This window comes from Cololabis saira, chromosome 13 (genome assembly GCF_033807715.1).
Source record: "Cololabis saira isolate AMF1-May2022 chromosome 13, fColSai1.1, whole genome shotgun sequence".
In the NCBI taxonomy this organism is placed as follows: Eukaryota; Metazoa; Chordata; class Actinopteri; order Beloniformes; family Belonidae; genus Cololabis; species Cololabis saira.
In genome coordinates, this window is record NC_084599.1 from 44,206,799 (window position 1) to 44,231,472 (window position 24,674).

Sequence of the window (24,674 nt, forward strand, 5' to 3'; positions counted from 1 at the left end):
TTCCTCCTAAACGTGCCCCAAAAGTCCCCAAATTTTGCACGCAAGCCAGGCCTGGCGCAAAATTTTATATTTAATGGTTTGCATGAATGGGCGTGGCCTAACGGCTCAACAGCGCCCCCTAGAATACTTTGTGCCTCAAGCCCCACAATACGGTTTGATGTATATGCACGAAAATCGGTACACACCTGTATCATGTCACAACTTAACTCTCTCTCTCTCTCTCTCTCTCTCTCTCTCTCTCTCTCTCTCTCTCTATATATATATATATATATATATATATATATATTGTATATATACACACACACAACTATGATTGACTATGATCAGTGCACATAGTTTCATGTGTTATCACATGAAACTTTTCTTAAATGTTTTGTGGAGGGGGAGGGTTGTGAAAATAATAGCAGCAGCAACAGCATTGAAAATGGAGGTATACATGATGTAATCACATATTGACTATCAAATACAGATTCATAAAAGCTGATTTATACTAAGAGCAGATGTGTTTAATACCATCTGTATCACACAAGAGTCTGGACTTCCCCTTTCTGAGTCAAAGTGTGAGATATGTGACGCTTCCACGCTTCAAGAAACAGGCTGGATGAGTCTTGAAGGAAACGTCAGGTTTTGGTGATACCTGTTGAGCAGCAGGAAGTGAAAAACTCATCTTCAGGGACTGATGTGTTCCTTGACTGAGGTGGACATGGGTTGCAGTTGGATAACATCCAAGATGATAAAAACACAACCATAATTTCCCAAGTTAACACGCTTCCCAGTTTCTCAGTACAAAAGTAGTCATAAAAATAAAATCTGTGAATATACCCTGTAATACATATATCAGGAATATATTACTTTGGAACAAGAAAATTCTGCTTAATGAAGTCATGTCAAAGTATCCAATACAAAAAAAAGACAGAAGTTTATCAACACTTCCCTGGTTAAGATTTCTGTTGTTGATACAAAGAAATGAGAACATTTGATGAAGAGTTTCAGACCAGTAAGATGTTTCCTCAAAGATACAGAAGACAACTGTGTAACAACCAAATGTTCACATCCGTAAACAGTGTACATTCAAAGAATGAAAGAACATGTCAAAGAAGTGGTTACTCCTTGATATGTTAATGCATTTGAAATTACAGACTGAAGCAGTTATGGCATTAAAAGTCATGTGGACATTTTCTTAAAAAAGAAGGTAAAATCAAAAACAAGGCTGGAAGGTGTTTGAGAGGACGACTTGACAGGAGATGGATGGACATGGACGCCTGCCGGCTGCGGTGCCATCAGCTCACTGTCCTGTCGGGGGGGCCGTGAATTCCATCACTCGCCGGTCTGCCATAGCAACAAATGGAGAATGGATTAATGTAGAGCAGAGAAAGGTCACGCTTGTTTCAACACTCGGCGCACACACACACAAACGTGCATCAGCTCAGTAAGACGACTTGTTTGTTCAGAGTCCACAGGCATCCGAAAGCAACCATTCAAAACATGATCAGATTTTATCCAATCATGTTTTATTGGAAAAGATCTCGGAAACACATTCAACAGCTTCCTCGAAGCAAATGCATTTAATTAGCCATTAAAGGTATTGTGACATCATTTTTAAAATGCTTTTAACACTATTAAAAGTCTTGGCCAACATCCCTCAAATGTGTCTAAAAGGGTGTAACAAGAAAAACTTCACTCTAGTACTCCATTCCTGGCTTTTTATTACAGTCTTTTTTTGCGCCGTGAAAAACGCTTCCTTTCCCCCCTTTCCTGTCAATCATTGCTCCGCTGCTCCTCCATACCTCCTCCTCCAACCAACTGCTACAAACTTCTGCCGGCGTCTCCACACACACGCGCGCACACCGACCACAAACCTATAATACATATAATGTATCTATAATGTTCTATAATACATCCATGCCACAAACACCCACACACACAGCCCAGACAGGGCAACTACAGCCCGGGGATGAAGTCCGTGCGTACACCGAACCGGACTTCTAACAGCGGCGTCGGAGAGTTAAGCCGGGAGCGACAGGCGAAGCATGCACGGAAAAGCAGTCCACCGCAAACAATCATAAAAATAAAGGCATGCAAGCAGCAGTGTCCCCTTATCTTAAGTCCAGTCAGTGGCCGCGGGTCTTCTTAGCAGTTTTCCTCCGGTGATTAGAACAAAAGACGCTCTAAACAGCTCCGTGTTAAGCCTGATTTATGGTTCCGCGTTAAATCGACGCAGAGCCTACGCCGTAGGTTCTGCGTCGGTGTAACGCGGAACCATAAATCAGCCTTTATGGTGCGCTGGAAAGGAGAGGAGGCAGGGAGCTGGGTGGAGGGGGCGGTGATTTAGCGGATCGTTACGTAACGATCCGCCACCAAACCACATGCGCCGTTTTTGCATAGTTATGCGGCAAATCCCAGAAAGCACACAATACACTGAATGTTAAAAGTTCGTTGTTTTTTGGGTGTAATTGATGTCAAGACACCCAACAAAACACAAAAAATCAAGAAAAATTTGTTTTTCATGTCACAATCCCTTTAAACTGCTGATTCCTTTATTTTATACCACATTAGTCTCCAAATCTTGCCTGTCATAATTTCCCAAAGTGGAATACGCTAACAGGATAAGCTTATGAAATGACAGGAGGAAGGGATGGATGATGAACAACCACTGATGAACCCACAAATTGACGGCGGGGATGAAGGGACGCATGCTAGACAGGATCTTATGCTCAGGATAGGAGATGTGGAAACGAGGAATCAAACATATTTTTCTATAGTTCATTTACCTCATCATCATATTCATCATATGGTACTCACTAAAATCACCAGAGACACTGAAATTGAACAAGATAAATGTTTAAGGTGTAATTTGAATGGCAATTCTAATTGTTGGGGTTTGAAGGAGGAATATACAGATGTAAAAGGAAAATGGACATTACCCCGGATTTCTTGCTCATGAGCTGCGCTAAAAACTTCACCATATCGGTTTTGCCAATAGCTTCGACCTGTGACGGATGACAAATGAGAGATATTATTTAGTGAACTGAACAGTTGTTAAAGGCCGAGGTGTCTGCCAGCCACCCACCACTTGGATGGCCGTCCTTCCATCATAGCCCGGTGTATTTGGATCTGCTCCAGCAAGAACCCAGATTTCCAGGCCGTCCAGGTCACCACTGGCTGCCAGGCTGACGCACACAAAGAAACACGTTTATTTCATCTCAACCAGTCAAGAAAAAGCTTGTGTAAAGTGATTTATCAGAGTCTGAGCCAGCACATCAGCAGAACAAACCACAGCAGCACTGGGCCTCCTGATTTACTGATGTCTAAGGTACAATCAGTGGTGGACAGTAACGGAGTAGATTTACTTGAGTACTGTACTTAAGTACATATCCAGAGGATTTGTACTTTACTTGAGTATTAGATTTCTTTGGTACTTATTACTCTTACTTGAATACATTTCCAAGACAAATATTTTTACTTTTACTCCAGTAAATTTCTAGGAAGGCTGAAAAGTACTCGTTACTTTCAGGTCTGCTCTTTTTTCTTCTTCCCTAAAATCCTATTGGACACAAGCTGTTTTTGTCAAAGGAGGAGACCTATCACAGTGCACGCTCTCCACTGGGATGTACGGAAAGCGGAAATACGTCAAGCCTCCTCAAAACGATACCGCCAAAGTAGCCTGCGTTTGTCAAGACAGAGTCAACAAGTCAAGACAGAGCCGTAACAATTAATTTAGAAAAAATATAGTAATTTACTGATGTGGAAAATAAGAAATTTACTCTTACTCTTACTCTTACTTTTACTTAAAGTAAATTTAAAAGCATTTACTTTTGGATACTTAAGTACCTTTAAAAGCAAGTACTTTTCTACTCTTACTCGAGTAATATTTTGACTGAGCTACTTTTACTTGTAACGGAGTACATTTTGACCAGTAGTATTTGTACTCTTACTCAAGTACTGGGGTCCAGTACTCTGTCCACCTCTGGGTACAATTCAGCTTACTTTACAAAAAGGTGTGCTCCTGAAACTCTAAAATGGAGCCTTTTTGGCCAAACCTGTTGTGTGTCTTGTGTTGATAAGGGAGGGGGCAGTCACTGTGTCTTATACCTGTCGGCACAGGTATAAGTAGTAGTAGTAGAAGTAGCAGTTAGGGTTCAAAGCTATTCTGCCGCTCCCGCAGTGTTTATATCCACTCCCGCCCGCTCCCGTAAAACTCTGAGAATTCATTCCCACACAATGATAGAGATGCAAGAGAAATCTATCTGATTTAATGTTAACATGATCATTGTGGAGTTTGATGGATAATTGGCCGTTCATAGGCACCTGACCAAAAGTTAGATGTAAATTCATCATTGTCATCATCGCGCGCCTTTTCGCCTTTCGCGCATCAATTATGTGATTGAGGTTAAAGCAACGAGAGCAGCTGTGAGTGGCTTAAACACTAATAAATAATGAACGAAACAATTTAATTTAACAAATGAATCGCTTGGCCATTCCATATCTGTGGAGGAAGAGAAGCTGCTGATCGACTGCTGGTTCCAATCCCTCGTCTCTTCCAAGATGCTCCACACTAAACTAGTTTCTACAAATATCTGACTTGCTTTGTTTTTGTTTTGCAAAGACCTTGTTTGAGGTTTATTTTCCACGTCATTGATTTCCATCTTGTCGCTAGACTACATCCTGATCCCGCATTGGTTTTTTTTTGGCCGCCCGCTCCCGCCCGCAGGAGAGTTCAAACCGCTGCTCCCGCGAGATCTGTGTTGGGTCCCGCGGGACCCGATCCCAATGCAGCCGTCTACAGCGGGACAACTACTCTAAAACCATTACAGTCTTTGTATAAACGAACACTCAAAATCCTTGATAAGAAATCAGTATATTTTCATCATTGCCCAATACTAAAAAAATATAACTTGTTGAGTTGGGAAAATATGATTAAATATGTAGATGTTTGTCTTATGCATAAGATTATATACGGCCTGACTTCTCCTCCATTCAGACACTTTGTCAACATTAGAACGACTGCTGATCGGTTCACAAGAGGTGCAGCAAGAGGGGATTGTATTATTCCACTCAGAAAAAGTGCTTTCAGTCAGTCTGCATTCTCTGTTAAAGCTGCACACGAATGGAACTCCATCCCTGCAATTATCAGAGAACTGGACACATACAGTTTATTTAGAGCTCATTTAAAGAAATGGTTGATTAATACTCAGCTCTGTCAGCACTAAAACTTAATTTGCACCTTTCTTTATTTCTGTACTTTTGTACTTTTCTGTACTTTCTGTATCTTTTCTGTACTTTTTTGTATTCTTACATCTGTCCAGGGACTACAGATGAAAAATAGCCTCTTGGCTAACTCTGGCACATTTACAGCAATGTTTTTATTGATGTGCATTGTCCCTGTCAAATAAACCAATAAATAAATAAATAAAATAAAAATAAACTGGTTGTTCCTGTGTCAGCTATGTAGGATGGGTCAACAAGGAGGGCTAAGCAGATGAGACATTTGGCTGCGTGTCTTGTATAGTTGTTTGAAGACACGTTTCCTTTTTTACTTTGTCTGACCTGCACAGTTCAGTTCCTGCTTCCTCATGGTGGTCTCCGGATAAGTGGGCTCCCGTCTTTCTCAGCAGCTTCACAACTTCCTTGCGCCTAAATTCAGAGGACATGCAATAAAAGAGAATGACTAATCACATATATTTAACATCACTGTGTAACTCAGTTCAAATCAACTAAAATATTAACCACTCACTGTTCAGCGAGGAGGCAACAGACAAACAATCTGGGGCGACAGCAAAGGTGAAGCTAATCGAACACTGAAGAAAATCAAAACTATTTATAGTTCATGTTGCAGAAAAATTTAAAGCATAGAACTTGAAGAAGCTTTATCTGTAACTGATCAACGGAAAGGGTTTGAATATGCTCATGCAACTTTATTTAAGAGGAGACAATAAGGCAGGAAGTTCTTAACTTGGCTAGTGTAAAGGGAACTGAATCAGCCGATGCCAGAGAGTACAAATAATCTCCAAACCTCTGTTAACTTCTCTTTCCCCACCACATGACTGTTACTTGTAGCACCCACAATTATCCATGCACTCATTCATTTCTTTTTACACCAGCTTCAACCTGTCCAGCCGACATCAGGCAGTAGGTGGGGTACACTACAGGCCATTACAAACCCAGACTAACAATCATACCAATCACATTCAATATTATGAGCAATTCAGAATTAGTTTTTGGACTTGAGTTCAGTTCAGTCACCACTTTTCAAAGCTCTTAGAACATCTGCATGTTTGGTCTGAAGAACGCATGAGGTGTGCATGTTTTTACGGCATTATGAAAGCCGCTTGGAATTGTTCATGAAAGAAAAGACTTAGCATGTGAACTTTAAAAATAAAACAACAACCGTAAGTTGCAATACAAATGCTTAGCACTTAAAGGTACTACGCAGTGACGGACTCCCTTTGAGTCAGGTTTGTTGTTATATTTTAAATCTTATATTCAGTGACAGATTTAGTATGGAACTACATGTCATTGAACAAGTTAAGACAAGTTTCAGCCTTCGCAATGTGTTGCGGCTTCTCTATCAAAACTTTTGTGAGCCGCTACTGAGCGGGTCAACACAGTCAAAACAAAAGACAGACGCGGATCCAGCGTCACCTCCAAATTGATGCTATTTAATGATAATTCAGCAGATTATAACTTTTGCAAAAAGTATCCATCAAAAAGGCAAAAAAAAGCATCTTAATTTATTTCTGCGATCTGCCCTTTGCAGTCAAAAAACTGTCCCGCTTCCCACTCTCACGCTCTTCCCTTCATCTGCAGGTGTCAATAATCACGCATTAAATCACTGCAGACGCTCTGACACAAGAAAGGAGGGGCGAAGACAACGCAACAAACCAACAAAAAATTAATCTTTCTGAACTTATCTGTCCATAATACATACAACACAAACAATACCATGCCCCCACAAAACCAATTCATATATACCTTTCAAATAAAGGATTAAGTAAATAAAGTATATTTAAACTAACCAACATTAATTTTGGCCTCAACACAATGAGCCCCAGTGACAATCAGCGTGAAAGGATATATAACAAGTTTAAAAGGAAGGAAAAAAACTGAGCAACACAATTGATTGATGGGTATATAATGTATTTTGATAATAGAGCAATTTGCAAAGGATATTTTACATAAGAAGCTTAATTGTTTTGCGATGTATGTCGATCTACAGTTGAGAAAGTACGGTAAAGACACAGAAGACTTCTTAAAGACTAAGGAGCAAGTATCTGACATCGGTGAAACTGGGAGCTGGCTGGTACGACTGGTTCCGATGACACTCCCCATATCTGTTTTCTTTATCCTCGTTCCGTTTCCACATATGGGCATCAGGCTGGAGCATAGCTTGAAATGTTGGTGATAAGCTGCGTCAAACCTTCAACTCAAGAATCACCAGTTCTCCTGTTCTGAGAGGCTACCAAGTGTCACTTTGCTGAATGAATGAAGAAAGGGCGGAGCCAGCCAGGCTCTGTCACATACTGTGTTAGAAGCGCTCCATAACGGCAGGTGGATTTACCCCAGTGCATCCTTCTGTCATTACAAAAGAAAGTCCACAGTCCACACCTACAGTGTCAACCGTTAAAGTGAGACAACGGCCTTTTGGTAGAGCTGTGTCACATTCAGTTTCCCCCCAGAGGCCCGATACAGCACCAGCACAGAAACATTACGTTTGACTATTTCCAGTTGTACATTAAGAGCAATGTCAGAGAATGACTGAAGTTTTAGTAAAAAATAAACATCGTCTAAACTGTCAGATGACAATGAATTAGTTTATTATTGTTGGCTGTCCTCTAAACTCCAGTGCAAGTTGTTCCCTTGGTTTCAGCTCCTCTGCAACAGCCGCTGCGCCCTCATTTAAGCAGAGCCAGATTTCCTGCCTTGCAGCAGCTCATTTAATGAAATCTGCTCTATAGCAGCTATTAAATTATTTTCAGTATACACTCGGAAGTCCTTGAGGAATAAGAACTGTTGCTAATAGCCAACGTGGGGATTTCAAATGTGTGATACTTCATAAACAAAGACATTACTTTAGTGGTCCAGACACAAACAAACACACCGGCCCACAATTTTTCTCTTACCTGAAGCGCACAGCGTTGGATAGGGGGTTGTCTCCGTAGCGATCTTTAGCGTGGACCGAGGCTCCGTGACTGAGCAGGTACTGCACGACTTCCAGGTGTCCCTCACAAGCAGCAACATGTAGAGGTGTACGTCCATCGTAGTCTCCCAGACACAAGTTGCTACCCTGTGACAATCAAAAGCGATCACTACTCACTCACTCACTCATCTTCTCCCGCTTATCCGTTACCGGGTCGCGGGGGCAGCAGCCTCAGCAGGGATGCCCAGACTTCCCTCACCCCAGACACTTCCTCCAGCTCTTCCGGGGGGAGTCCGAGGCATTCCCAGGCCAGCCGAGAGACATAGTCTCTCCAGCGTGTCCTGGGTCTTCCCCGGGGTCTCCTCCCGGTGGGACATGCCTGGAACACCTCCCTAGGGAGGCGTCCAGGAGGCATCCGGTACAGATGCCCAAGCCACCTCAGCTGACTCCTCTCAATGTGGAGGAGTAGCGGCTCGACTCCGAGCTCCTCCCGGGTGACCAAACTCCTCACCCTATCTCTAAGGGAGCGTCCAGCCACCCTGCGGAGGAAACTCATCTCTAAGGGAGGAAACTCATCTCTAAGGGAGCGTCCAGCCACCCTGCGGAGGAAACTCATCTCTAAGGGAGGAAACTCATCTCTAAGGGAGCGTCCAGCCACCCTGCGGAGGAAACTCATCTCGGCCGCTTGTATCCGCGATCTTGTCCTTTCGGTCACTACCCAAAGTTCATGACCATAGGTGAGGGTAGGGGCGTAGATTGACCGGTAAATCGAGAGCTTCGCCTTTCGACTCAGCTCCCTCTTTACCACGACGGTCCAGTACATCGACCGCATTACTGCGGACGCTGCACCGATCCGCCTGTCAATCTCACGCTCCATTGTTCCCTCACTCGTGAACAAGATCCCGAGATACTTGAACTCCTCCACCTGAGGCAGGACTTCTCCACCCACCCGGAGAAGGCATGCCACCCTTTTCCGGTCGAGAACCATGGCCTCGGTCTTGGAGGTGCTGATTCTCATCCCTGCCGCGTCGCACTCGGCCGCAAACCGCCCCAGCACATGCTGGAGGTCCCGGTCTGATGAAGCCAACAGGACAACATCATCTGCAAAAAGCAGAGATGAAATCCTGAGGTTCCCAAACCGGATCCCCTCCGGCCCCTGGCTGCGCCTAGAAATCCTGTCCATAAAAATTATGAACAGGACCGGTGACAAAGGGCAGCCCTGCCGGAGTCCAACATGCACCGGGAACAAGTCTGACTTACTGCCGGCAATGCGAACCAGACTCCTGCTTCGATCATACAGAGACCGGACAGCCCTTAGTAGAGGGCCCCGGACTCCATACTCACTCAGCACCCCCCACAGAATGGCACGAGGGACACGGTCAAATGCCTTCTCCAGATCCACAAAACACATGTAGACTGGTTGGGCAAATTCCCATGAACCCTCGAGCACCCTGCGGAGGGTATAGAGCTGGTCCAGTGTTCCACGACCGGGACGAAAACCGCATTGTTCCTCCTGAATCCGAGGTTCGACTATCGGCCGTATTCTCCTCTCCAGTACCCTGGCGTAGACTTTCCCCGGGAGGCTGAGAAGTGTGATCCCCCTGTAGTTGGAACACACTCTCCGGTCCCCTTTTTTAAACAGAGGGACCACCACCCCGGTTTGCCACCCCAGCGGTACTGTCCCCTTCCTCCATGCAATGTCGCACAGGCGTGTCAGCCAAGACAGCCCTACGACATCCAGAGACTTGAGGTACTCAGGGCGAATCTCATCCACCCCCGGTGCCCGGCCACCGAGGAGCTTACGAACCACCTCGGTGACCTCGGCTTGGGTGATGGATGAGCACGCCTCCGAGCCCCAACCCTCTGCTTCCTCAGTGGAAGGCATGTCAGTCGGGTTAAGGAGATCCTCAAAGTATTCCTTCCACCGTCCGACAATGTCCCCAGTCGAGGTCAACAGCTCCCCACCAGCACCATAAATGGTGCCGGCAGAGTACTGCTTCCCCCTTCTGAGGCGCCGAACGGTCCTCCAGAATTTCCTCGAGGCCGACCGAAAGTCCTCCTCCATGGCCTCCCCGAACTCCTCCCAGACCCGAGTTTTTGCCTCCAAGACTGCCCGAGCCGCGGCCCGCTTGGCCTGCCGGTACCTATCTACTGCGTCAGGAGTCCCACCGGCCAACATAGCCCGGTAGGACTCCTTCTTCAGTCTGACGGCATCCTGTACTTCCGGTGTCCACCACCGGGTTCTAGGATTGCCGCCACGACAGGCACCGGAGACCCTGCGTCCACAGCTTCGAGCCGCCGCGTTGACAATGGAGGCAGAGAACATGGTCCACTCGGACTCGATGTCCCCCGCCTCCCCCGGGATCCGAGAGAAGCTCTCCCGGAGGTGGGAGTTGAAGATGTCCCTGACAGAGGGCTCAGCCAGACGTTCCCAACAGACCCTCACAATCCGTTTGGGTCTGCCCGGTCTGTCCAACCTCTCCCTCCGCCAGCGCATCCAACTCACCACCAGGTGGTGATCAGTTGACAGCTCAGCCCCTCTCTTCACCCGAGTGTCCAAGACATGCGGCCGAAGGTCAGATGAAACGACAACAAAGTCGATCATTGACCTCCGGCCTAGGGTGTCCTGCGATCACTAGTGGTTGTCAAATCTAATGAAAATACCACGATTACGAATGCTTTAAAAACTATATTCTGCATCACCAGTATCATAATATAGTGAACAGCTGATTTGTATTCAGAGTGACGGTCATTAGGGATGGAAGGATGCTTTTGTCTTCGTTATTCTAATCTTACACCAGTTTACCACGTGCACGAGCAGCACAAAATACTATTTTAAGAATGTATATTTTATTTAACCTTTCAGGTCAATTTTAAATGTTTGCCTTGAAGGTAGTTTATATTAGACTGTTTTTTCAGCTTTTATATAGAAGAAAAGAAAAAAACTAAAACAATCTAATTTTTTGCATCATTTTTTTTTTAGTTACATGATGCCAGTAAAAGCAGCTGGTTAAAGGAATTGAATGATTTTGAAATCTACTTGCCACTGCGGTACATGGGGTAATAAAGAAAATGATTTCCAGCCCTGATAGGAAGGTGAATATTGGACTTTTGGTAGATATTAAAAGATAAGGAGATCCCTATTTGTCTTCGGAAGCTGGTGATTAATCTAAGTACCGGCTTCACACAAGCCAAGGCACATAAAAATATTTCGATGTGACAGCTGGGCCTTCTTTGGGCTGCCCTGCCTGTCATTGGGGTTTGTTTTTGTGCCTGCTATAGCGCCGCAACGCACAAAGAATGACCCTGAAGATTTTGCGCAATAAATTTGAGAGCATTGATCCTACAAAACAAACATGATGAGACAGGTCGAATACTTCCCTGCTGGAGTACAAACTCTCCCAATTAACATCCAATCAGGAGACTGTGTGTTACTGGGTTATTCAATGTATGGACACAATCAGCTTTACAGACGCACAGGGGTCACTCACCATGTCTTTTAGGGTTTCTAAGGCCCCAATGTCACCAATCTTGGCTGCAGAACATGCCAGAGGAGGAGTCAAAGCGTTACTGATGGCTTCCAGGTCCTGTGGACACCAAAAAATTAGCTCACATGAAATATGTTTGAATATAAAAATAACACCTTTGTACAGTGTTTTCACACTTAAACAGCTCAAAATAACTTTAACTCTATTCTTCAACCATTTGTTTTTCTTAATAAATCACCCAGGTCAAGGCTGTAAAAGAGTTGATGCTCATCTGAGAGACTCTTAAGTACAAATGTGACAAGTTTTACAAGGGAGAATTAGGTGAAAGTGAGCTGTACAGAGGTGAAGCCTGCGTGGAGCTGCTGCTGTCCTCACCTCCTTGCAGCTGATGCTCAGCGACTTGCCGATGATCTGGATGAAATGGCTGTTGGTCAGACACAGCTCGTTTCTTTTCAGCAGGGTAATTTCACCTCGCAGGTTATCCTTCATCATCTGAGCAGGGAGACAAAGAAAAAATTTGGTATTGCATGATATGTCAGAAGGCTGTCCGGATTTCAAAATCTCAGCTCCATCAAAAAAAAAGGAAAGTCTTGAAATTGATCTCAAGAATGAATGAAAGCACTGACCTTTTTTCTTTCACTACTGTCCTCTGTCTTGGCCAATACGTAGCACAGCTTTGTCAGGCTGGCCTCTGGAGTCATATCACCTCCAGGTATGACGCCTGCCTTCATCAAATCCTGCAAAAAATCTTTCTTAGTTGAACTGTACTTAACATGCTATGTGAAGAAAGGTCACGACTGACCACCAAATGAAACGCCTACCTGACCAGTGGCATAGGATGCCGACACGGTACCTCTCAGACACTGTGTGCAGTTGATAATGATGGTGCCAGAATCGGTGGCGTTCTTCAGCGCTGTCAGCAGCTTAGGCTGGTCGTTGGGGGCATTTCCACTTCCGTATGTCTCCAGGACAACGCCCTTCATGGTCTTCAGGAAAGCCTCCACCTGGTCACAGATGTGAGCTGTTTCAGATTACAAACACCCCAGATTTATGGTTGCCTAAAGTCTGCTGAATCCAATTGAAAAATTAGTATTCCATGTTATTTTTCCTGCAGTGCATTTCACTCCAATGCACGAGACCGATCACTCTCCTAAAGGCCCATCTGGTGTCATCTCTGCAACCAGTATCTCTGTCACTGGTTGGATGGCTGGCACTGGGAGGCCCAGTACCACATCATTAGAGACCGAACACCAGCAAGGCTTGTGCGAAGCCCTATTGAAATCGGTACGATTATTATTATTCTTTTATCCGAAAACAATTGCGTTTTTGAGGCGCATAACTTACTCGAAAAGTTGTGAAACTTGGCACTGACGTTCCAGGTGGCGAAAAATTACATATTCTAATAGTGTCAAAAAGGGGCGTGGCCTAATGGCTCAACAGCGCCCCCTAGAAAACTTTGTGCCTCAAGCCCCACAATACGGTTTGACGTAGATGCACGAAAATCGGTACACACATGTATCATGTCACAACTTAAAGAAAAGTCTCTTGGCGCCATGGCCGAAACCCAACAGGAAGTCGGCCATTTTGAATTAATCGTCTCATTTTGGCGCAATTTTATGCCATTTTCACGTTTCGTACTTTAACGAACTTCTCCTAGCAGGATTGTCCGTTCGACATACGACACACGTCAAACTTCAACGCTAAACAGGAAGTGATACTAGTAGCTGATTGGCCGATATGTGAATCTGCCATAACTTTTGAATGGTTTGACATAAAGACTCGTGGGTGGGGTCATGGGACTCGTTATTGAGTCCTTGACCATAATTGGTGAAAATTAGCCCCGCCCCTTCTTCTGATTGGTTGTCCCTATTTTCGGCTATAACTTTTGAATGGTTTGACATAGAGAGTCGTGGGTGGTGTCATCGGACTCGGTATTGAGTCCTTGACCTTTATTGGTTAAGCTTGAGTTATGGTTCTGCGTCAAAACGACGCCGTGCCTACGGCGTGTGGTCTGGGTCGACGCGTACCACACGCCGTAGGCACGGCGTCGTTTTGACGCAGAACCATAACTCAAGCTTAACTCTTTAAAAGACTGGAGCATGCTGGGTGCTGTTTTAACTACTTTTATATATTGGTACTCCGAGAATGAAAATGCTGATCTGTTTAAGTGGGAAACACGCCGTTCTTGCACTGCAGACTGTTGAGGTTAAAGTCCGGTTCATCTTTACCATATCATGACTGGAAAGGCCTATCATGGAAAGAAAGCATTTGGTGATGGACATCTATCAGTTTTATTTACTTAAGTGGCGTCACTGTGGGGTACTGAAAGCTTGTTGATCAGAAACTAATCCAAGGAAAGCCTTTCCAAAGCAGCAGCTGAGCAGTGACAGATGCTGGCTACGGAAACGTCATTTCTAAAGGAAGACTCACAGAATCAGCAGTGATTCCCGGAAACAGTCTGAGCACACCAACATCGGAGTTCAGCTTGGTGCTGACTTGAAACTTGCCAGGGTTGGGATCCTTCCAAATGATGTCGCAATTAACTAAAGGAAAGATGAGGAAGACAGGGTAAAGAATATCCCACGCATTTCTGGATTTGTTTGCAGCATGCAGGTGAGTGTTTTATCTGTGGCTCACTTTTAATTTCCGCTTCAGCAGTGGCCAGGGGATCCAGGTTAGGAGAGGAAAATCCATCGAAACTCTCACTGTCCACCTTTGTGACGCGGTTCCCTCGGTAGAGTTTGTTGTTGAAGTACAAGCACACCTGGAAAAAAGACAAAGATGCAGAAGATGATTATAAGATGGTCAAAAACATCTACTCAAAAAACATCTACCCAAACATCTACTCAGAGTTAGTAGCAAAAACGGTCAATATGTATATGTTCAAAATGACACCCTTCAACTACTGAATAGTAACCCTTTTGGTATTGCAAATGCACATTAACGTTGTGTTTAAATGGCCAAAAGGACTCATCTGAGATGGAACGAGCTTCAGCTGCCACGCAGACGCCGTTTTAACGGCTCTTTTGAGCAGCACATACGGAACAGGAAGAGTACATTGTTCTTCCTGTTCTGTAACTTTTGTTCAGAGTTGCGAAACAACTCGCAGGCATTAGAAAACATTCTCGAAACACGACAGGAAAGTGACGATTTGTTACTTTTTACGTGCTATTGGTTGCTCTAAGAAAAAGACAGCATCTTTTAAAAACATGAACTGATATACTGAATATGTTTGTAGTTTTCTTTTTTATTCTATTAAATATTTTACTTTGTTTGGACCTCCATCCACTAACACTGTAGTAATATAAATAAAACTTTCATGGATGCCGACTTAGGGCTGATGAATAAAGCAGCCACCAAATGACTCTTTTCCACATCTCCTTTTCCTCACCTCAGGGATGACAAACTCGCCAGAAATGATCAATGCGCCCAGCAGGTTTTCTCTGCCGTCATTCCTCAACTGGTAGATGGGCACCTGAACGCACCAAGCAAGCTATTAAAATTCTGCAGGCACATTTCATGAATTTGGTGGTTAAGAAGCCAAATGGTCTTACCTGGGAACCGGTGAGAATGACTGGCTTTCCCAAATGCTCACACATGAAGGACAAGGCAGAGGACGTGTACGCCATCGTGTCTGTGCCGTGAAGGATCACAAACCCATCGTAATCTAAATAGTTGTCCTGGAGTCAGACAAGAAAACAGAGAGCATAATGGGGATTGCTGTGTATGGTAACATTCAGGCCATATCATTTTTTTCCCCCTGCATTATGTTCGGCATTTTAGGGGCTATATGACGTTTGTGTGATTAATTAAGGTCTTAATTTAAAAAATCAAAATCCAACTGAAATGAATCCAGAAGTACCTCAATGTCCTTTCCCATTTTGACCCAGTTATCTGGGATCATATTGGAGGAGTCCAGCAAAGGGTCGTACTCCAGTATCGTGTAAATGATCCTCTTCTTTGACTTAGTCTCTCTGAAAGAGAAAACATTGAAAGATAAGACTTTTATTCAGCCTATTTATGGGCACTTACCCTGTTACATCAGCAAGGACAAATGATCAAAATTGGGACAAAAGATTAACAAACTGTACATTTCTTCATGCCCGTGTTCCAGTCAGTGTGCTCCCTCAATCAAATACCCCAAAAAGAAGATAACCGATGATGAAACGCATGAAACTCCAAGGATTCACTGTTTCCAAGTGCAGTCACTCCAAAGAACATACAGCACACACAGTTACACAAATTATTCTGTCCATTAAGCTCATTTAAAATGGGTTGGATCAAGTTCTGATCAAAGAGGGGTAGTGAGTTTAATGTTGACTTTATGAAGTGAGACAAGAGTCTATTTAGCAGGCCGGCTGTCTCAGCCCCAGGCTGCCAGAACCTGTTTCACACACACTCACAAAGAATTCTGCCGGTGGAAAAGCGGGAGGTTTTGTCATGTGGACATGGTGATCAAGAATTTAAAATAAGACCAATTGTTTACCACAGTAAAGTGGGACTGGTCTGAGCGACTCAACTACTATGTTCTGCAAATTACAGGCAAAGCCAACACACACTAAAGTGGCTTATTTGATATGTCTTGTTAATTGTAGAAACTCATTTTAACTTAAAGCAAAAACCTGTTTGACCTTTTTTCACTGCAAATTCAACGGTGGTAAGTATACATATCATGTTCTTTACAGTTAACATGATTCATTTGTTTTGTAACATAAGAAATGGTGTCCCTGTTTAGAATTCAATTAAATCTTCCTGTGTGAAGACGAGGTGACTAAAGGCTGACTTTTGGTTCTGCGTTACACCAACGCAGAGCCTACGGCGTAGGGTATGCGTCGATTTAACGCAGAACCGTAAATAAGGCTTTAAGATCCGTTTCCACCGTGTAACTGCATGAGAGCGTCCGACACTGAAACCGTTAAACTCTCTCTGTCCACACTGAAACTGTTAAACTCTCTGTCCACACTGAAACCATTAAACTCTCTCTGTCCACACTGAAACCGTTAAACTCTCTCTGTCCACACTGAAACCGTTAAACTCTCTCTGTCCACACTGAAACCGTTAAACTCTCTCTGTCCACACTGAAACCCTTAAACTCTCTCTGTCCACACTGAAACCGTTAAACTCTCTCTGTCCACACTGAAACTGTTAAACTCTCTCTGTCCACACTGAAACTGTTAAACTCTCTGTCCACACTGAAACCATTAAACTCTCTCTGTCCACACTGAAACTGTTAAACTCTCTCTGTCCACACTGAAACTGTTAAACTCTCTCTGTCCACACTGAAACCGTTAAACTCTCTCTGTCCACACTGAAACCGTTAAACTCTCTCTGTCCACACTGAAACTGTTAAACTCTCTCTGTCCACACTGAAACCGTTAAACTCTCTCTGACCACACTGAAACTGTTAAACTCTCTCTGTCCACACTGAAACCGTTAAACTCTCTCTGTCCACACTGAAACCGTTAAACTCTCTCTGTCCTGAAACCGTTAAACTCTCTCTGTCCACACTGAAACCGTTAAACTCTCTCTGTCCACACTGAAACTGTTAAACTCTCTCTGTCCACACTGAAACCGTTAAACTCTCTCTGTCCTGAAACCGTTAAACTCTCTCTGTCCACACTGAAACCGTTAAACTCTCTCTGTCCACACTGAAACCGTTAAACTCTCTCTGTCCTGAAACCGTTAAACTCTCTCTGTCCACACTGAAACCGTTAAACTCTCTCTGTCCACACTGAAACCGTTAAACTCTCTCTGTCCACACTGAAACTGTTAAACTCTCTGTCCACACTGAAACTGTTAACTCTCTGTCCACACTGAAACCGTTAAACTCTCTCTGTCCACACTGAAACTGTTAAACTCTCTCTGTCCACACTGAAACTGTTAAACTCTCTCTGTCCACACTGAAACTGTTAAACTCTCTCTGTCCACACTGAAACCGTTAAACTCTCTCTGTCCACACTGAAACTGTTAAACTCTCTCTGTCCACACTGAAACCGTTAAACTGTCTCTGTCCACACTGAAACCGTTAAACTCTCTCTGTCCACACTGAAACTGTTAAACTCTCTCTGTCCACACTGAAACCGTTAAACTCTCTCTGTCCACACTGAAACCGTTAAACTCTCTCTGTCCACACTGAAACCCTTAAACTCTCTCTGTCCACACTGAAACCGTTAAACTCTCTCTGTCCACACTGAAACCGTTAAACTCTCTCTGTCCACACTGAAACCGTTAAACTCTCTCTGTCCACACTGAAACCGTTAAACTCTCTCTGTCCACACTGAAACTGTTAAACTCTCTCTGTCCACACTGAAACCATTAAACTCTCTCTGTCCACACTGAAACCGTTAAACTCTCTCTGTCCACACTGAAACTGTTAAACTCTCTCTGTCCACACTGAAACTGTTAAACTCTCTCTGTCCACACTGAAACCATTAAACTCTCTCTGTCCACACTGAAACTGTTAAACTCTCTCTGTCCACACTGAAACCATTAAACTCTCTCTGTCCACACTGAAACTGTTAAACTCTCTCTGTCCACACTGAAACCATTAAACTCTCTCTGACTGTCCACACTGAAACTGTTAAACTCTCTCTGTCCACACTGAAACTGTTAAACTCTCTCTGTCCACACTGAAACCGTTAAACTCTCTCTGTCCACACTGAAACCGTTAAACTCTCTCTGTCCACACTGAAACCGTTAAACTCTCTCTGTCCACACTGAAACTGTTAAACTCTCTCTGTCCACACTGAAACTGTTAAACTCTCTCTGTCCACACTGAAACTGTTAAACTCTCTCTGTCCACACTGAAACTGTTAAACTCTCTCTGTCCACACTGAAACCGTTAAACTCTCTCTGTCCACACTGAAACTGTTAAACTCTCTCTGTCCACACTGAAACTGTTAAACTCTCTCTGTCCACACTGAAACCGTTAAACTTGCGGACAGTTAGGACAGTCTAATACAAAAAAAATAAAGCAATGGAATTGATTTTGTCACTGAAGTTTTCGATCGCATCGCATGGAACACGCTTTGTGTACGGAGCCGCTGCTCTTCAGCCCGGAGAGGCTTTGTTCCCTCCCCTGCTACACGTCATTCAGGCAGCCAATCAGCGCAGAGCCTCATTATCCTAGCCTCCCCTCCCCTTTGGATCAATCACAGAAAAGGAGGCTAGAAGCGGTAAAAATAGAGACATGGCCCACAGGCTGAATTTCTGATTTATGTAGAATAAACAAGCGTTTGATTGTTTTTAAGACTTTCAAGGCCTGTTTAAAATATACTGTGTTTTCCGCACTATAAGGCGCACCTAAAAGCCTTCAATTTTTTCAAAAGCTGTCCGTGCGCCTTACAATCCAGTGCGCCTCATATATGGATCAATATTGAGCCGCAACAGGTCTCGCAACTACGGTGAGCAGCCGCCAGGCCGGGACTGGCCATAGGGGGAACCGGGAGTTTATTGTTAGACAGTTTTTCTCCACAAATTCAAGATCAAGATCATAATAATCTTCCAATTTAGAACTAAAATATTAAAGAACTAACACAAATAAAATACCCCCCTCTATATGTGGCTTCCAGGATAATTTGTTGTCTATTATGACTCCAAGAAATTTTATTTCATTTACTCTCTCTATTTCTATGTCATTTATCATAAGTTTCTTTTGTGAGTTTATTAATCGTTTTCCAAATATTATGAACTTGGTTTTATTAAGGTTTAACGTGAGTTTATTTGAATCAAACCAACTCTTCACTCTTTTTAATTCAGTTGCCACAGTGTCCAAAAGCTGTTCTAAATTATCTCCACAGCATAGCAGGTTAGTGTCATCCGCAAATAAAATCATTTTCAGTGTGTTTGAAACCTCACATTGTTGATGTATAGGATGAACAGCAATGGTCCCAGAACTGAGCCTTGAGGCACCCCACATTTCACCTTCCTTAATTGAGATTTACTGTTGTTAAATTGCACAAATTGCTTTCTATTGGTTAAGTAGCTACTTATCCATCAAAGTGCTACTCCTCTAATTCCATATTTCTGCAGTTTTAATATTAACAGGTCATGGTCCACTGTGTCAAAGGCTTTTTTTAGATCTAGAAATACTCCTACAGCATATTGTTTATTTTCAATTGCAGATGTTAAGTTTTCCATGAAGTCTATGAGAGCGAATGATGTTGTTCTTTCAGTTCTGAAACCGTACTGCTGTTCATACAGGACCTCATGTTTATTAATGAAGTCATATAACCTTGAATAGAATATTTTTTCCAGTATTTTAGAAAACTGTGAGAGAAGTGAGACAGGTCTGTAGTTTGAGAATATATGACTATTTCCTGATTTGAATATGGGTATTACCTTTACAGTTTTCATTTTACTTGGGAATACTCCTTTTTTTAATGACTGATTACATATGTAAGAGGCTTATGTAAGCTAATTAAGAACTGAAAATGAAAAACTATGGGAAATATTTGTTGTGTTTTCTATGTTTTCTATCGGACGAGCACACCCAAACGTTTGTCGTCAAGGACATCGTGCACATAAGAACAGTGAGGACACCTACCATGCAACCAGTTTTACAGCACCTGTGTGATAGCAGGGCACAAGGAGCCACTGATTTCCTGTTAAAGTTGCATTTTTGCTGGGGAGAAAATGTAATTATGCTAGATTTAATTCGAACTGAAACCATAAGTTTGCTTGATTTGCTGTTTTCACTCGTGTCGTTATTTGTCACACACAGCGTCCCATCCATCACTTTAATGTTGGATGTTAAACCTTCTTGTGATCGAGTCACGTTATCCTCACAGACTAATTAATCACATGCTACTCACTCGCAAAATTAAGCAGCCAAAAAAAAAGAAAATGGCCATACAGACACAAGAGGTTATTAGTCACTTTTTTTTTAAGCGTGATCACTCCCACGCAACCGTCCACCAGGACTTTAATTTCAGATAACATAAGAAGGAAGTTGAAGCAATGTGATAATGAAAGCAGATCATGAGATGGGCACTCCCCTTGTTGGTCTCCATCCCAAAACAGAAACTGTCATGTGTATGAAGATGTCCTGAGTGTGTGTGTGTGTGTGTGTGTGTGTGTGTGTGTGTGTGTGTGTGTGTGTGTGTGTGTGTGTGTGTGTGTGTGTGTGTGTGTGTGTGTGTGTGTGTGTGTGTGTGTGTGTGTGTTGTCTCTAATGAAGCACTGGATCTCTCTGTTCAATTACTTTGTATTGCTCTTTGGTTGCTTAATTCTGCAACTGAATGTGATGTATTTCTCCACAAGAATGATGTAACTTGTTTTTGAGTATATTTTATAGTAACGCCATGGAAAATTTAAGTTAGGCGATGGATATGCAAAAAATGGATAGGGCTGAAAGGAAAGGAATAACAATAAATTAAGTTCAAAATAAGTGATGATCATTAAAAATGTATACACTACCAACAATGCTTATATGATGCCTACTTGATGATCTTGCTGTTCCCAGATTAGTAAAACGTTACTGTTCTAATTCAAATGCTTTTTATTTCCTTGTGATCGATTATCCCTGGGACACTGCTTAATATTGTTTTTTCTGCTTGCAAATGCGACTTTATGACTTATAAAGGCCACTATATTACTACACATACAGTGACAAATGAGACCTTACGCTTATACTTTATAGGACAAGAGCACAGGAAGGTTTAAAATAAAAGTGAAACTGACTGAGCCGGGCGCACTTACGGCAGGACCAGAGTGTTCTTGAGGTCATCCAGGTGATGCTCCTTGGCATAGTCCTCATCGTGGAACATGGGCTGCTTGCGCAGGTACTCCACAAGAGCACCGGGTTTTGGCTTGAGACCTGTGGATAACAACAGCAGAGAACAGTGTCATAGTATAACCATTGCTGGGTTACCGATCATCATTGAAAGGCATTTACTATAGTCTCAACAACACAGCATCATCAGTCTCATACTGAATCCTAGAAGTAAACGTGAGAAACATGTTACCGATCCTGAAAATCACTTCAGACCAGGGGGGTATTCCAAGAAGGAGGTTTAACAAACACTGAGTTAAAGTCTCATCTTGAGGTTACTTGAACCCATGACGACTAAACCCGCTCAGTGGGTTCCAACACACCGGTTATGAATTAAAGGAGCCGTGTGTAAGAAATGTCCAAAACTGGTACTGCAGTCACTTTCAAAATACTGTTGAGCGGCGTGTACCCTCCCCCTCCTCCCCCGACCAGAGGTTGCCAGGTAGGCTGCAGAATGCAGCAGGAACGTAGGCTGCCATGGCTGCCATAATTAGAGCCGAGCTGGCAACCCGGATGCTGAAAACAATACTGACTTGGTGATTGGGAGATAGGTGGAGGGTGGAGCTTCAGAAACAATACTGACTTGGTGATTGGGAGATAGGTGGAGGGTGGAGCTTCAGAAACAATACTGACTTGGTGATTGGGAGATAGGTGGAGGGTGGAGCTTCAGAAACAATACTGACTTGGTGATTGGGAGATAGGTGGGGGGTGGAGCTTCAGAAACAATACTGACTTGGTGATTGGGAGATAGGTGGAGGGTGGAGCTTCAGAAACAATACTGACTTGGTGATTGGGAGATAGGTGGGGGGTGGAGCTTCAGAAACAATACTGACTTGGTGATTGGGAGATAGGTGGAGGGTGGAGCTTCAGAAACAATACTGACTTGGTGATTGGGAGATAGGTGGAGGGTGGAGCTTCAGAAACAATACTGACTTGGTGATTGGGAGATAGGTGGAGGGTGGAGCTTCAGAAACAATACTGACTTGGTGATTGGGAGATAGGTGGAGGGTGGAGCTTCAACATAAACATCAGTTGAGGGCTGCAACTCCTCTTTTTAAACTGGAATATCCTGGCTTGAGTGCTGTTGTCAGTGACATAAGTATTTGAAATGAACATGATTTTTAAATGTCTGTTGACATATCGGGGTCATTTTATGATTCGTTTTATTATTGCTCTTACATACAGCTCCTTTAACTCAACTAACCCAGAGTTGGTTAACCCAGAGTTGAGTGAGCTCCCGGTGAATCTATATAGACATCATCTATCGAGGGTTGAAGAATGGAGCAGCAAGTGCTCCACCACACTAATACATCTGCCAAAGCACGTGATATGGCTTGGCAGAGAATTACTGATCGCGTCAATGCATAAGTTTAGGCCATTATGTGAATTTTATATTAAATGAATGAAGCAAACAATGGACAAATGAATTGAAAAAATAAAAATAAAAAAAGTGAAAACTCTGTCAACTGTATTTTATTAATTGAAATGATTAAGACAGATTTGATCACGCGCTCTGTGACCATCTGCCATGTCAAGCTGCTGCTGAAAGGGAGGGGCCGGTGTTGTGCCAAAAAGTGATGTCCTGCCAGAATCGGATTTCTTCTGATTTGTGGCCGCGGGAGCGCGCACAGCAGCCCGTTGAACGACAGCGCTAAAACGTCACATTTTCAGATTATGAAGCTCAAGAATGAGATCAAGTCATATTTAGCCAGAAACAACTTTTCATTAACTGTATTTGGCCTTCAATCAAATTTTGGCAAGTGAAAATGCCTATTTTGTGTTGTAATGGTCCTTTAAAAGAGTTAAAAGCAATCCTGTGAGCTCTAGTGTTTATATTATGAAGCTCAAGAATGAGATCAAAACATATTTAGGTAGAAACAACCTTTCATTAACTGTATTTGGCCTTAAAATCCATTTTTGGCAGGTAAAAAGACCCATTTTCAGGGGAGAAATCAGATTCTGGCAGGCAATCACTTTTTGTAACGACACCGGCGGCTTAATGACGCGACGACACCTGACCGATACAGGATTTTTCAGCGCACCTGCTGGTAAGGTGATTTTCTGCAATTCCCACACATGCAGCAAACAAGCAACTCAACTGCTGAACGCAGTTTGTTTTCTGTGTATCCCCGCAGTAAACGAGCCATACGTATCATCAATAAAGCTGATTACTATATGCTCACACAGATCCACTTTTTCTAAATTCTCATGTTATTAGATTTTATGATTTGTTTTATTATAAAATCATGCAAATTATGTTCAGAGTAAAATCAAAAATGCTCCCCGACTCAATACAGAGGTTCTTTTCAATTCAGGAAACTCCCTATAATCTTAGAGGTGTCTGCAATTTCACTGTACAAAACGCTAAAAAAGGTATGAAAAGGAGACGTGTCTCGAATTATTGGAGTTAAATTCTGGAATGATGAACATACATTTAAAAACATCGTCATTCTCTTTTGGTTTTTAAGAAAATGGTTTGTAAAGCTTTTTTTGAAGATTATAAGTGTGATTGAATATCTGTTAATGTTTCTTTGCTTTTCTGTTGTTTCTTCGTCTTTTGTTGTTTCTTTGCTTTTCTGTTGTTTCTTTGCTTTTCTATTCTCTTTTTGGCTTTCTGGAGGTCGGTAGCCACAGACAGAAAGTTGGTAATATAGGATAGGCTTTTATAAGCACTTTGCTTCAGCCTTTTCAGTCATTCTTAAACACATGATTATTGGTTTTGTGTGAAATGGTAATGCTGTGCATAATGTTTTTTTTTTTGTTTTTTTTTGTGTTGTGTTTTGTGTTGTCATGACTGAATAAACTTCATTCATTCATTCATTCATTCAAATTCAGGATTAAACGAGTTTAGTTCGGCATAGTTACCATCAGGGGTAGGTACCATCCCGATGGTTCCTCCGGTGTAGATGACCAGGACTTTTGACTCGGTTGGAGCATCCACGCCGCTCTTCGAGGAGATCATCAACAGATCTCTCCTTCGGGTGGAGTGCAGCTGAGACAGAGCCCGGGGAAGGGATGTCGAACTCTTATCACAGTGGGTGTCCGCCATGCTGTCTTGGAGTCGCTCGCCGCTGCCTCTTTAAAGCCACTTGTTGGAAGTGATGATGAAAACACGGAGGTCTTCAAGTGCTGTGGTGTCGGCGCCTGCCGCACATCTGGCTTTATATACAGAAAAAACTGCTTACATCATGGGCGGGACAATTATTTTAATGTGGTGTTGATTTGCCCACTTTTCCTGAACATGTTTTTAAAATCTTGTTGTTTTGCCCTTGACATT

At 43.1% G+C, this 24,674-nt stretch overlaps 1 protein-coding gene across 1 annotated transcript; it reads right to left on the bottom strand.

Moving 5' to 3' along the window:
• Positions 1-576: 576 nt before the first annotated feature.
• On the bottom strand, positions 577-24,387 carry LOC133457929 (60 kDa lysophospholipase-like). Its single transcript, XM_061737315.1, has 16 exons — positions 24,263-24,387; positions 21,325-21,442; positions 15,488-15,599; positions 15,180-15,305; positions 15,017-15,100; positions 14,263-14,389; positions 14,056-14,168; positions 12,447-12,629; positions 12,252-12,362; positions 12,001-12,117; positions 11,629-11,724; positions 8,121-8,284; positions 5,548-5,634; positions 3,071-3,170; positions 2,925-2,990; positions 577-1,329 (listed from the first exon to the last, which is right to left on the bottom strand). Exons 1-16 carry the CDS (start codon positions 24,357-24,359, stop codon positions 1,318-1,320), a joined length of 1,713 nt encoding a protein of 570 aa, XP_061593299.1. The 5' UTR covers positions 24,360-24,387; the 3' UTR covers positions 577-1,317.
• Between the last annotated feature and the right edge of the window lie 287 nt (positions 24,388-24,674).